Source organism: Boleophthalmus pectinirostris, unplaced genomic scaffold (genome assembly GCF_026225935.1).
Source record: "Boleophthalmus pectinirostris isolate CB_2022bp ecotype Guang Dong unplaced genomic scaffold, ASM2622593v1 HiC_scaffold_2, whole genome shotgun sequence".
Taxonomy (NCBI): domain Eukaryota; kingdom Metazoa; phylum Chordata; class Actinopteri; order Gobiiformes; family Gobiidae; genus Boleophthalmus; species Boleophthalmus pectinirostris.
The window spans coordinates 44,296,072-44,308,817 of NW_026571152.1; the positions used below are offsets into that span (position 1 = coordinate 44,296,072).

At 42.7% G+C, this 12,746-nt stretch overlaps 1 protein-coding gene across 1 annotated transcript in view; it reads right to left on the reverse strand.

The window, feature by feature from the left end:
• Nucleotides 1-741: 741 nt before the first annotated feature.
• The window catches only part of LOC110163820 (cholesterol side-chain cleavage enzyme, mitochondrial), a 14,865-nt gene continuing 2,860 nt past the window's right edge, over nt 742-12,746 (reverse strand). Inside the window, exons 3-9 of the mRNA XM_020928831.2 lie at nt 11,697-11,896; nt 10,469-10,672; nt 8,113-8,273; nt 6,209-6,375; nt 4,852-4,930; nt 4,021-4,212; nt 742-926 (exon numbers count right to left, since the gene is read on the reverse strand). Coding sequence (XP_020784490.2) covers nt 798-926; nt 4,021-4,212; nt 4,852-4,930; nt 6,209-6,375; nt 8,113-8,273; nt 10,469-10,672; nt 11,697-11,896 — 1,132 coding nt within the window. The 3' untranslated portion in view covers nt 742-797. The remainder of the gene's footprint in view (nt 927-4,020; nt 4,213-4,851; nt 4,931-6,208; nt 6,376-8,112; nt 8,274-10,468; nt 10,673-11,696; nt 11,897-12,746) is intronic.

The window sequence follows — 12,746 nt, forward strand, 5'->3', positions numbered from 1 at the left end:
GGATTTATTCAAAGACCAAAGAACAGAAGAAAACACCTGGACTCATGTGATTTCCTCTTTATTCTGAGTCTCCACCCTGTGATGTCATGAAGTGTTCAAGTCCTTTAGTTCAGAAACTCCAGGACTGAACTTTAAAGTATAAACATTTACAAGTGACAGTTTAATTATCAGTATCAAGGAAGAGGAAATATTACGTCAGAGAAATAATAAATGCCAAATAATTCTGAAAACTCTTTCCTCTTTCATAATTTACCAACAAACCAAAACGAGGAACAATAAATGAGAAACATCGGGTCGTGTCGTTCGTCGTTAAAAAGGCGTTTTATTTTACATCAGGTCACAGTGGAACAGTCGCAGTTAAATGAGGTACTTTTTAAATATGGGCTGGTTTCCTAAGTTCTATGTGTAAATTCCTCCTGAGTCGTATACGTCAAAAAGAAGTTCTCAGGCACGCACACACACACACACACGCACACACACACACACCCTGACACACACACACATATATATATATATATACTGTATCAACATATAGTTTGAATAGTAGAGATAAAATTAGTGTCAGACACATGCAGACACACTGGGTTCAGGGTTCAGGTTTGGGTTTAGTTCAGGTTTGGTGGTCACACACTGGGTGTAGGTTCTGGGTTCAGGTTCAGGGTTTGGGTTCTCACGTTGGCTTGGGTTAGGTTCTGGGTTCAGGTTCAGGGTTTGGGTTGGGTTCTGGTCACACACGTTGGCTGTGGTGTAGGTTCTGGGTTCAGGTTCAGGGTTTGGATTTAGGGTTCAGGTTCTGGTCACACACGTTGGCTGTGGTGTAGGGGCTTCAGGGTGAAGATAATGGGTTTGTCTGGTACGAGGATGAGCTCAAACGTGCTCTGTGCCTCCAGGTGGCGCTGCTTCTCCACTTTGAAGTTCTCCAACATCTGAAAGAAAAAACAAGAATTTCCTCTTAAGGATCAATAAAGAATTACATACCTGTCTACCTATCTACCTGTCTATCTAAGAAACACAATGGAAGGTTGTTGATACTTTGGGGTGTTCTACCTGTATTTCTACTGGCGGAATGTTTAGGAGTTACCATGGCGACACAATGTATATATTGGCAAAAACTGATAAAAATGTTTTCAGTCTGGAAAAAAAAAAAACTCAGGTTGAGGGTCTGTTTACACGAGAACACTTGCGGGTAAAAACGAGAAAAATATTTTATGGGAAGTGTCTTTCGTTTAGACGGTGACGGCGGTTTTGGGCCAGAGTGGAAAAGTTGAAGACGCTCCGCTGTAGCGTTTCCGTTTACACTGACCAAGACGCAAAACTCTGGTCGCGCACACGTTTACGTCACATACATCACCCCCGAGCCACCTGACATGCACACACAATCCAAATTGACACACTTTTGCGTCACTGTATGCAGCAGATTTCCTCCTGAAAACACTCGTCTAAACGTGGAATAAAAACTGAAGATGCGATGCCACTTTTGCGATTTCTGTTCAGACGTCATCATATAAACGTAGCCTCAGTCTAACGTAGAGTGACCGTATTTCCGTTTGTGAAAACCCAGACAGCTTACAGGGGGGTGGAGCCTCGACACTGAGCTACTCTCACCTCACAACCTGTGCACATGGATCACACTTGTCTCGACCAGGAAGGAAAACAGAGAACTTCTTGTCCAAGTCATTGTTAAATGTACATTTGCACTTCAGCATGTTGCAGACTGACCGACTGTTTGTGTCTCGCTCCTTCTGAGTCACAGACGCTAAGAGAGACGCTCAGTTTAATGTCCCAATGAACAGAAATGAAAACCCGGACATTTACATCACTTTATGAAAAAAAACTGGACGCCCAGGACATGACGCAAAAAACTGACATGTCCATCGAAAAACAGAAGTTTGGTCACTCTAGTTTACATGAGAACACTTGTGGGTAAAAAATGACAAAATATTTGATGAGTCTTTTGTTTAGACGGTGACGGCATTTATGGGGCTTAAAAACTCAAAACTCTGAACCCACCCTCCAGACTGAAACAGTTGAATATGCTCCGCCGTAGTGTTTCTGTCTACACTGCCCAAGACGCAAAACTCATGTACGTGTTTACATCACAAACATCACCACCGAGCTGCCTGACATGCACACACAATCCAATGCCACACACTTTTACGTCCCCGTCTGCAGCAGATTTTCTCCTGAAAACACTTGTCTAAACGCAGAATAAAAAGTAAAGACGCGACGCCACTTCTGTGTTTTCTGTTCAGACGTCATCATATAAACGTAACCTCAGTCAACTTGTGTCTCGCTCCTTCTGAGGCACAGATGCTACGAAAGACGCTCAATTTAATGGCCCCAATGATAATGAAACGGTAATGAAAACCCTGACATTTACACCAATTTACGAAAAAAAACCCAGACGCCCAGGACATGACGTGAAAAACGCACATGTCCAGGGAAAAATAGACGTTTGGTCTCCCTAAATCTAACATGAGTCACAGAGCTTCAGACAGAACAGTGCTTACAGTTAGCTTCACACTCCCAGGGAATGTTGACCAGTGTTGGGAGTAACGCGTTATAAAAGTAATGAATTACAGTAATGCGTTGCTTTTTGCTGTAACGCAGTGATGTAAGGCATTACAGGGGAAAAAATAGTAATATTTTACTCAGTACAAAAGTGAGTAACGCGCGTTACAAAGCTTTTTTAATCTGGATTGAAGTGGTGGGTTTTTCTTCATACAAATTCACTAAAATCACTGCGATATCAGCAGCGGTGAAACGCCAGAGACGTGGTCGCGTAGACCTTCAGGTAACCGCGGGCGAAAGGACCGACACAGAACTCTACGCTGTTTAGACCTGGTTTAGACCTGGGTCAGTTCTGGTTTAGACCTGGTTTACAGTCGTTCGAAGTGCTGTATGTCTGCAAGTTTTCTCCCCGACAAAACCCACAACGTCGACAAAACGTTCTGCACTGACAAAGGCTCCTGCGCTCGCACCCAAAAGGCAGAGGAAGATGCTCACCATCGCACAAAAAGTTGGACTTCTGGACACGCTGAAAGAAGGTAGAAGTTATGCGCTGTAGCAGAGTCTTGCACCGGGTCGGGTCCCCGCAAATAGTTGCTGAAATCAGGGCCGAGCCCGGATAAAGAGCGATCGGGCAACAGCCGCTCTTACCTCCGTGAAGTGCGGAGCACAGCCGCTCCTTTCTCCTGCTGTCACCTTCGAGTCCGTCCGGACAGTGAGTCCTGTTTTAGTCCTAGTTCAGTTCTGGTTTAGTCCTGGTTTTGTTCTGGTTTAGTTCTGGTTTAGTCCTGTTTTAGTCCTAGTTCAGACCTTGTTTAGTTCTCCTCTTCAGTCCTGGAATCAGTCAGTGGTGGTTCAGTCCTGGTTCAGCTCTGTTTAGTCCTGGTTTAGACCTGGTTTAGTCCTGGTTTAGACCTGGTTTAGACCTGGTTTAGACCTGGTTTAGTCCTGGTTTAGACCTGGTTTAGACCTGGTTTAGTCCTGGTTCAGTACATATATGGTGCAAAAGTTCAGCATCTTCACAGTTATTTTGTTAAGAGTAACTTAAAGTAATGCAATAGTAATGTAATATCTTACATTTTAAATGCAGTAATATTGTAATGTAATGAATTACTTTAAAATGACAGTAATACGTCATAAATAACGCATTACGTTTTTAAAGTTACTTGCCCAACAGTGATGTTGACAACTTCAGATGTGAAGTATTAACTGTAGATTGAATACAGTTGTTTTAACTGACCTGTGTTGACAGAACGAATGTGCATCAAGTCAGTCTCCTGTGATTCATGTGTGGGTGAAACGACACAATCCTCTGCAGAGAAAACTATAAAAAACTAAATGTTGTTATTGGTATTAATGGTGGGTTTTGCTGCAGGGCCTTTTTATCTTATTTATTTATCTTTTCTATATTTATCTTTTGTATATTTATATGACTCAACAGAATACTTCACAGAGATATTTTTCCCGTTCAAACGTCTCTGTTGTCGTCATGTCCGTGTCTGCTGGACTCACGTGGATGAGGAAGATCTGCATTTCCGTCTCTGCGATCCTTCGTCCCAAACACTGACGAGGCCCGAAGCCGAAGCCCAGACTCCTGAAGTACTGAGTCTCAGTGCGGAGCCAACGGGACGGCAGGTACTGCTCCGGCCGCAAGAACACGCCCGGGTCCCTGCCCATGGCGAAGAGTCCGAGCTGGACCAGGGTCTGGACGCACGACGACCACGACGACCACGACGAGAGACAAAAGACAAGACGACGAAACACAGAGACATGTCAAAATAAAACAAGACAGAACACAGAGACATGTCAAAATAAAACAAGACAGAACACAGAGACATGTCAAAATAAAACATAGATCAGGGTGAAAAAATGCATAGCACACTCGGTTGGCTGATGTCCAAATACTATTTTATTAACAAAACAGAATGGGCTGAACTCACTGGGTGACCTCACTTTGGGACCTCCCATTCATTGAGGGGGTATATGGGCACCTGGGCTGGCAACCATTTTGTGTGCTGTGGTCCAAGACAAGAAAAATATCTGATGAAGGCTTTTTTTGCCAAAACGTTATTTTGTTAATAAAAAAGTATTTGGACATCGGCCAACCGAGTGTGCTATGCATTTTTTCACCCTGATCTGGCTACTCCTTGCATTTGCACCTCTGCAGGAATCTTGGTGTGCGTTTTCTGTTTCTTTTTATTTAAAATAAAACATAGAACAAGACGACGGAAAACAGAGACATGTCAAAATAAAACAATATGATATAATAATATGGTTTATTTACCCCAGGCTGCTTTTATTTACCCCGGGTTGTTTTTTTTTACCCCGGACTGGGGCACTTACCCCGGCCGGGATGTGGTAGTTCTGGATGACGATGTCCTCGGCGATGTATCTCTGCAGACTCACGGCCACAGGGTGTAACCTGAACGTTTCACACGGAGACAGATTAGGACGGCTGCCATAGTGATTCAAAATGTAAAAGTTTATATTTATATTTCTGAAAAGTCCAGTGTTGTTGTTTATAACAGGAAACTGAAGCCCATGAACAGAATCTGTCACAAACTGAAGAGCCGCCCCCCCCCCCATACCGTTTACACTCTTCTCTAAAACAAACTCAGAAACTCCATTTCTCTAACGGTGAACTAAAATGTTCATTATTATTTAAAATGGTATTTTAATAAAAGAATAACAATATGTAACAATCTTTTTCCATTATTCTTTTGTTGTATTATAAGTTATAAGAACATGTTCAAAATCCAAAAGAGCCGATACGAGCTCAGAGGCACAACCAAGTTTATCAAAAAGAAAATCAGAACAAACATTATGAAATTTTGTAAATCTGTTAAAGGGCTGGAGCTTTGGAAAACCTCAAATTGTGCACCAATCTCTTTCACTTCATAAAGAAGTTTAAATGTTTAACTCTGGACAGAAACATGAAATATGAGACTAAGTTTGTGCTGTAGAACTTTGTTGTTCTGTTACTGATTTGTTTGTTTCCTCTCGCTGTTTTTATGAAGATGAACTGGTGTCAAGATGAAGCTCTGACAAAGGAATAAAGGGTAAAGGGCAGAATAAGCTCAAGCTTCAGCCTGCACCTTTTCGGTCTGTATATGTTAAATATGACTGTCTGTGAATTAAAGTCACAATATACCTGTGACTGAAATGAATAAATAATATTTTTAAAAGTTCACTTTTTAGTAACACCGTCAAATCGACTCTTCATCATTTATAATAACGTTTCAGATTTGAAATAAACTCATTTGTCTTGTGGTCATTCATTTGCACGGAGCGGATCAGCCTGTAACTTTCACACTTTTAATATTTATTTGTTTCGGAAAGTCTGAGAGAAAAATGAATGAGAAATGAACTTCCCAAACGCAGGAGACGGACACTGAAACAAAACTAAAACTGCAGTGACCGTCTGTCACCGTCTGTAACAGAAGTGTGCTGAGTGTGACGTTATTATTGTTCACATCTTAATTTACGGACAAAATGTTGAAGTCCAAACGCCAGGATCATGTAGGATCAGGAGTGAGGAGCCTGACAGCAGCAGGTACAGAGAGAGAGGACACACTTTTACACACAAACTGAACTGGAGCCAGAGTCCGTGGAGCTGGACGTGCGGCCGTGCTCACTTCAGTTATGTTTGTGAATATTTGCGTCTGTGTCTGCGGAGGTGGTGTGTCTGAGTCCCGTTTACCTCAGCGTCTCTTTCAGCGCTCCTTTCACCAGGGGAATGTGCTTGAGCATTTCCTGCATGTTTCCCCGGCTCTCCGCTCGGGCCTTGACCACCTCCTCCCTCAGCTCCTCCTGGAGGTTTGGGTGACGCGCCAACTCGTACAGCGTCCACAGAAGAGTGATGGACGTCTGCGCGAGACAACAGCGAAACACACACGAGCGAGACGAGAGAGACATGAGAGAGACATGAGAGAGACATGAGAGACGAGACGAGACCATGAGAGACATGAGACATGAGAGAGACATGAGAGAGACATGAGCGAGACATGAGAGACATGAGAGAGACATGAGAGAGACATGAGAGAGACATGAGAGAGACATGAGAGAGACATGAGAGAGACATGAGGAGAGACATGAGAGAGACATGAGAGAGACATGAGAGAGACATGAGAGAGACATGAGCGAGACATGAGAGAGACACGAGACGAGACATGAGAGAGACATGAGAGAGACATGAGAGAGAGAGACGACGAGCGAGACGAGACATGAGAGAGACATGAGAGAGACGAGAGACATGAGAGAGACATGAGCGAGACATGAGAGAGACATGAGAGAGACATGAGAGAGACATGAGAGAGACATGAGCGAGACATCAGAGACACAGAGACAACAGAAAAATTAAGTTTACATGGTTTTCCTGTGAGTCCAGAAGAGGGCAGCCAAAAGGATCCAAAACCAGATCCTAATCGATACTAAAACTAGTCTGGATCCTAAAAAAATCCCACTGACAGAACAGAGCAGAACCTTTAGAACCTTTAGAACGTTTCCTGAACATGTTTAGAACGATCTGGAGTTGGATCAGAACAAGTATAAGACACAAAGACTAGAATACACCCAAACCAGGGACTAAACCAGGACTAAACCAGGACTAAACCAGGACTAAACCCTAAACAGCAGGACTAAACCAGGTCTAAACCAGGAAACCAGGTCTAACCAGGACTAAACCAGGTCTAAACCAGGACTAAACCAGGTCTAAACCAGGACTAAACCAGGTCTAAACCAGGACTAAACCAGGACTAAACCAGGACTAAACCAGGTCTAAACCAGGACTAAACCAGGTCTAAACCAGGACCAGGACTAAAACCAGGACCTAAACCAGGACTAAACCAGGTCTAAACCAGGACTAAACCAGGACTAAACCAGGACTCTAAACCAGGACTAAACCAGGACTAAACCAGGACTAAACAGGTCTAAACCAGGACTAAACCAGGACTAAACCAGGACTAAACCAGGTCTAAAGGACTAAACCAGGACTAAACCAGGACTAAACCAGGACTAAAACCAGGTCTAAACCAGGACTAAACCAGGACTAAACCAGGACTAAACCAGGACTAAACCAGGAAACCAGGAGGTCTAAACCAGGACTAAACCAGGACTAAACCAGGTCTAAACCAGGACTAAACCAGGACTAATCCAGGACTAAACCAGGACTAAACCAGGACTAAACCAGGACTAAACCAGGACTGAACCAGGTCTGAACCAGGTTTAAACCAGATCTAAACCAGGAATAAACCAGGACTAAACCAGGACTAAACCAGGACTAAACCAGACTAAACCAGGACTAAACCAGGACTGAACCAAGGATCACACAGATATAAGGCCACATGGGAATAGAAAAAAAAGTTTTATGATTTAAGTTGTAAAATCACAGTCAGAATCAGATCTGCTCATCACGTCTATTGTTCAGTTTAGAAATGGAGTTTGAAATGTTTTGTAAGAAGAATAATCCAAAATGATGAAAACTGAAAGATAAATAATGAAAAGAGAATGAAACAAACACAAGTCCAGGTGTGTGTTTGAGGAGGAACATTAGAACATGACCTCACAGTTTGAGTCCGTGTAATGTTGTTGTAGATGTTTTCTCACCGTGTCCACTCCTCCGGCCATCAGCTCGGTGACGCTGGCCTTGATGTCCTCGATCGACAGTTTGTCCAGCAGCAGCAGACTGGCCAGGACCCCGGGGTACTTGCTGGAGTGAGCGGCGTCCTGGCGGAGCTGTCTGTAGATGTTCTGGATGCAGCGGTCGGCTGTGAGAAAAACCAGGAACACACCAGAGTCACTGCAGCAGCTTCACGTTCACATCAGATTCAACTTTAATGTCATTACACACGAATAAAAACAAGGAAACGGAATGTGGTTTAACGTCGAACCAGAAGTGCAACGAGCAGCAAGTGCGAAATATACAAGGTCCAGATATTTGTGAAGCCAGATTGAAGCTTTTGAAATGCCTCAAAAGTGAAAGAATCCACAGAGAACGATCCACGTGTAGTTCAAAACTCTTCACTGAGGATTCACAGAATAGATGTGTCAAGAATCTCAGACTTCTGGTCGTTGCACAATTCATACTGGGAAGGATCCTCCGAAAAAGTGAGCATCAAACCTCCATGTTTGTTTTCCCAGTGGGATGTGTCTATTGTCAAAGTCGATCTTTTCAAGTCTTTTGAACCATATCAGTTTTGATTCTGGTTCTGATATTGTCATATTTTAGTTTTGGGATTCGGACGTCGTAATTGTGTGGTTGTTGGCTCTTCTAACAGCGGAAAACGGCTCGAGAAACGGACTTCGGAAGTTTGCGAACTTCATAAATGTAAAAGTGAATCAGATGTGTGTGACTCAAACCTCCGTTCAAACTGTTTCTCTTCACAACGGAATTTAAAAAATAGTGAAAGGTGAAGGTGATGGGCAGGATTGATCCACAGGAAGAACCAAAAAGGAAACATTTGTCTGACAAAGAAATCATCCCGAGTTTACAGAGAACATTTTGTATGTGGAGCGATGACAAAACAAAATCCCGATCCGTTGTTCAACCTCGGTTATGAATTTAAAAAGTCAACGCCAAAGTGAAAGTCTCCAACTGTTCACCAAGAAACACCTTCCACTGCAAAGACCAAGACGTGATGTTTCTGTAAAACCACAAGAACAAGAAAGTGCAGCTCAGTCTGTTTGTCTTCTGCTCCTCTACATTAACAAACGGGATTTTGTTTTGTTTTTGCTGAAATAATGGAGGAAATTTATGGGACGGAAAAAAAAACTATTATTTGAGACTGAAAGCTGCTAAATTTGAAAAGCGATGGTCCAAATGGTCTATTTCCAAAGCTCACTCGAATGTATGAGGTTTTTATTTAAATTTTTTTTTTTGTAGAACCCCACAGACTGTTTGTTCTTTTATGTACATGTATTAAAATTTTGAAAAAGCACAAATTAAAAAGTAAAAAAACCCAAAACAAAAAAAACAAACAAAAAAAAACGTGGCAGGTAAAGGGCGACAGGACGTCAAAAAACTGTTTGGCTCCATCTCCGGTCCCAGGGTCAGAGGCAGTGCTACCATTAGGCAAAAGTGGGCAGCTGCCTCGGGCCCCCAAACCTGGAGGGGCCCCCAACCAATTCCCCTCAGTGCCACTAAAGGCTGAAGCCTCAGAGCGATTTGAGTTTCTCTCAATATGACATTAAATGAGAGTATTTTACTTTTAAACAATAATAATAAGAAAAATAATAATCATCATATGTAATGGATGTAAACAAAAATTGTATTAACTACTTTCAGTTCTGGTTTTCTAGTCAGTGACTGAACTAATAAAACAAGTTTCTAATCCACCATAATTCAAATGAATAAATATGTACATGTTTGGAGCTTAACAACAAAAACTGAGGCAACTCAAGGATAAAAATCGACTTTAACGTTTGTGATTTTACATTTTAAAATATGAAAAATCATGTATATCCTCATCATCAACACTTAAACACTGAACTCCTCCCGACAACCAACAGCCAACAGCATACTTTGCATTGATGTCACACTGGGAGTGTTCTACATGTGTCTCTATGGCAGAATGTTTGGCAGTTACCAAGGTGACACAGTGCACACATTAGCAAAAAGTTTTAAGATCATCTGAAAAGTCAAGAAAAAAAATCCCATATCGATTAAAAGAGCACGTTTTCATTTCCCGGTGTTCAGAGCGTTCATGGTCCTGTTCAGGAGTTTGATTTGACACTAAAAGGTGAAAGTGACTCATGCTAATGCTAATGCTAGTGCTAATGCTAATGTTAGCTTATGACTGTAATGTTCTTTAGAGCGACTTGTTTAACAGCACAAAGTTCAGTTACGTCAGTTCTTTATGGTCAGATCGTGTTCAAACAAAACTCAGATTAAATTGTACTTTGAGTGACAGAGCTTCAGTCAGAGCAGTGCCTCCAGTTAGCGTCAGAACAGAAGCAGACGGACCTTGGTTGAAGATGCCGTCCCAGGCGTCCACGTGGTCCCTCCACACTCTGGAGCCGAGTCTCCTGAGGAGGCCGGGGGGCACGTACAGCATCGGGGACGTGGTCTTGAACATGAGGGTGATGCAGTCGATGAAGTGCTGAGCGTCCGGGTCGATGTAATCCAACATCAAACCCAAACGCTCGCCGTACAGAACCGAGCTCACCGCTGACGGAACACAACAGAACAGAACAAAACAGAACAGAACCGGGATCAGATTAAACCAACACCGAGCTCAGTTCAAAGCCTCAGTTCTACGCTCTATGTTCTACGCTCTATGTTCTACACTCTATGTTCTACACTCTATGTTCTATGGTCCATGTTCTACACTCTATGTTCTACGCTCTATGTTCTACGCTCTATGTTCTACGCTCTATGTTCTACGCTCTATGTTCTACGCTCTATGTTCTACACTCTATGTTCTACACTCTATGTTCTACGCTCTATGTTCTACGCTCTATGTTCTACGCTCTATGTTCTACGCTCTATGTTCTACGCTCTATGTTCTACGCTCTATGTTCTACACTCTATGTTCTACACTCTATGTTCTACACTCTATGTTCTACACTCTATGTTCTACACTCTATGTTCTACACTCTATGTTCTATGGTCCATGTTCTACACTCTATGTTCTACACTCTATGTTCTACACTCTATGTTCTACACTCTATGTTCTACACTCTATGTTCTATGGTCCATGTCCTGTGGTCCATGATCTACGGTCTATGTTCTATAGTTTATGTTCTATGGGCTGCATTCTACAGCCTATGTTCTATGGTCTATGGTCTACAGTTTACGTTCTACGGCCTATGTTCTACGCTCTATGTTCTACAGTCCATGTTCTAGGCTCTATGTTCTAGGCTCTGTGTTCTACGCTCTATGTTCTACGGTCTATGTTCTAAGCTCTATGTTCTACAGTCCATGTTCTAGGCTCCATGTTCTAGGCTCTATGTTCTAGGCTCTGTGTTCTACAGTCCATGTTCTAGGCTCCATGTTCTAGGCTCTATGTTCTAGGCTCTGTGTTCTACAGTCCATGTTCTAGGCTCCATGTTCTAGGCTCTATGTTCTAGGCTCTGTGTTCTACAGTCCATGTTCTAGGCTCCATGTTCTAGGCTCTATGTTCTAGGCTCTGTGTTCTACGCTCTATGTTCTACGTTCTGTGTTCTCCCGTCCATGTTCTCCGGCCTCTTACATTCCAGCGCGTACTTGAACAGTTCCTGGGACAGGTCTGTGGTCCATTTGTTCTGGCCGCTCCTCTTGATTTTTTTGTGAACTCTGGCCACAAAGTCCTGTCCCACTTCCTCCAGCAGAGGGACGAAGTTTTCCTGGACTTTTGGAGCGATCACCTCTTTGTTCAGAATCACACGATTGGAACGCCAGTCCTCCCCACTCCTGAACACAAACACGACGTTACTCCTCAACGCCTCGTTACACCTCGACACACGACGTTACACCTCGACACACGACGTTACACCTCGACGCCTCGTTACACCTCAACGCGACGTTCACAAAAACAGTCAGAGTCCGGACACAGAGGCTCAGATGATTCTTACAGGCAAGAACATTTTTAGAACAAATATTTCAACTAAATAAATGTGGCTTCTTAAACGTCCATTATTATGCAAAGTTGACTCTTACTCTTATTATTTGGTAAACTATTTGGTTTATTTTCCCTTAATGAGTAAAATACATGTTTTTTATATAAACTTTGCACAAACTTGACCATACAGAATGGGGGAGGATGAAGAATCCGTGTGTCATTTGTTTTTCAAAATAAAACCAAAAATAAGAAAACGAAAAAACAACTATTTTCTTCATGATTTGTCGCCAAAACCAAAATGAAAAAACGAATAACGGCCGAAATTTCCCGATTATGTGACTTAAACTGCAATGCCGGACTTCTGCACCGCATACAACTGAACCAAGACTAAACCAGAACTAAACCAGGACTAAAACAGGACTAAACCAGGACTAAACCAGGACTAAAACAGGACTAAACCAGGACTAAAACAGGACTAAAACAGGACTAAACCAGGACTAAAACAGGACTAAACCAGGACTAAAACAGGACTAAACTAGTCTGGTCCTGGTCTTGTCCCGGTCTCAGTCCTGGTCAAGTCCTAGTCAAGTCCCAAGTCAAATACAGTCAAGTCCAAGTCGAGTCTCGAGTCACTGACCCATGAGTCCAAGTCAAGTCCAAGTCGTCTTCTTTGAGCTTCAAGTCATTTGAAGTCTTTAAACC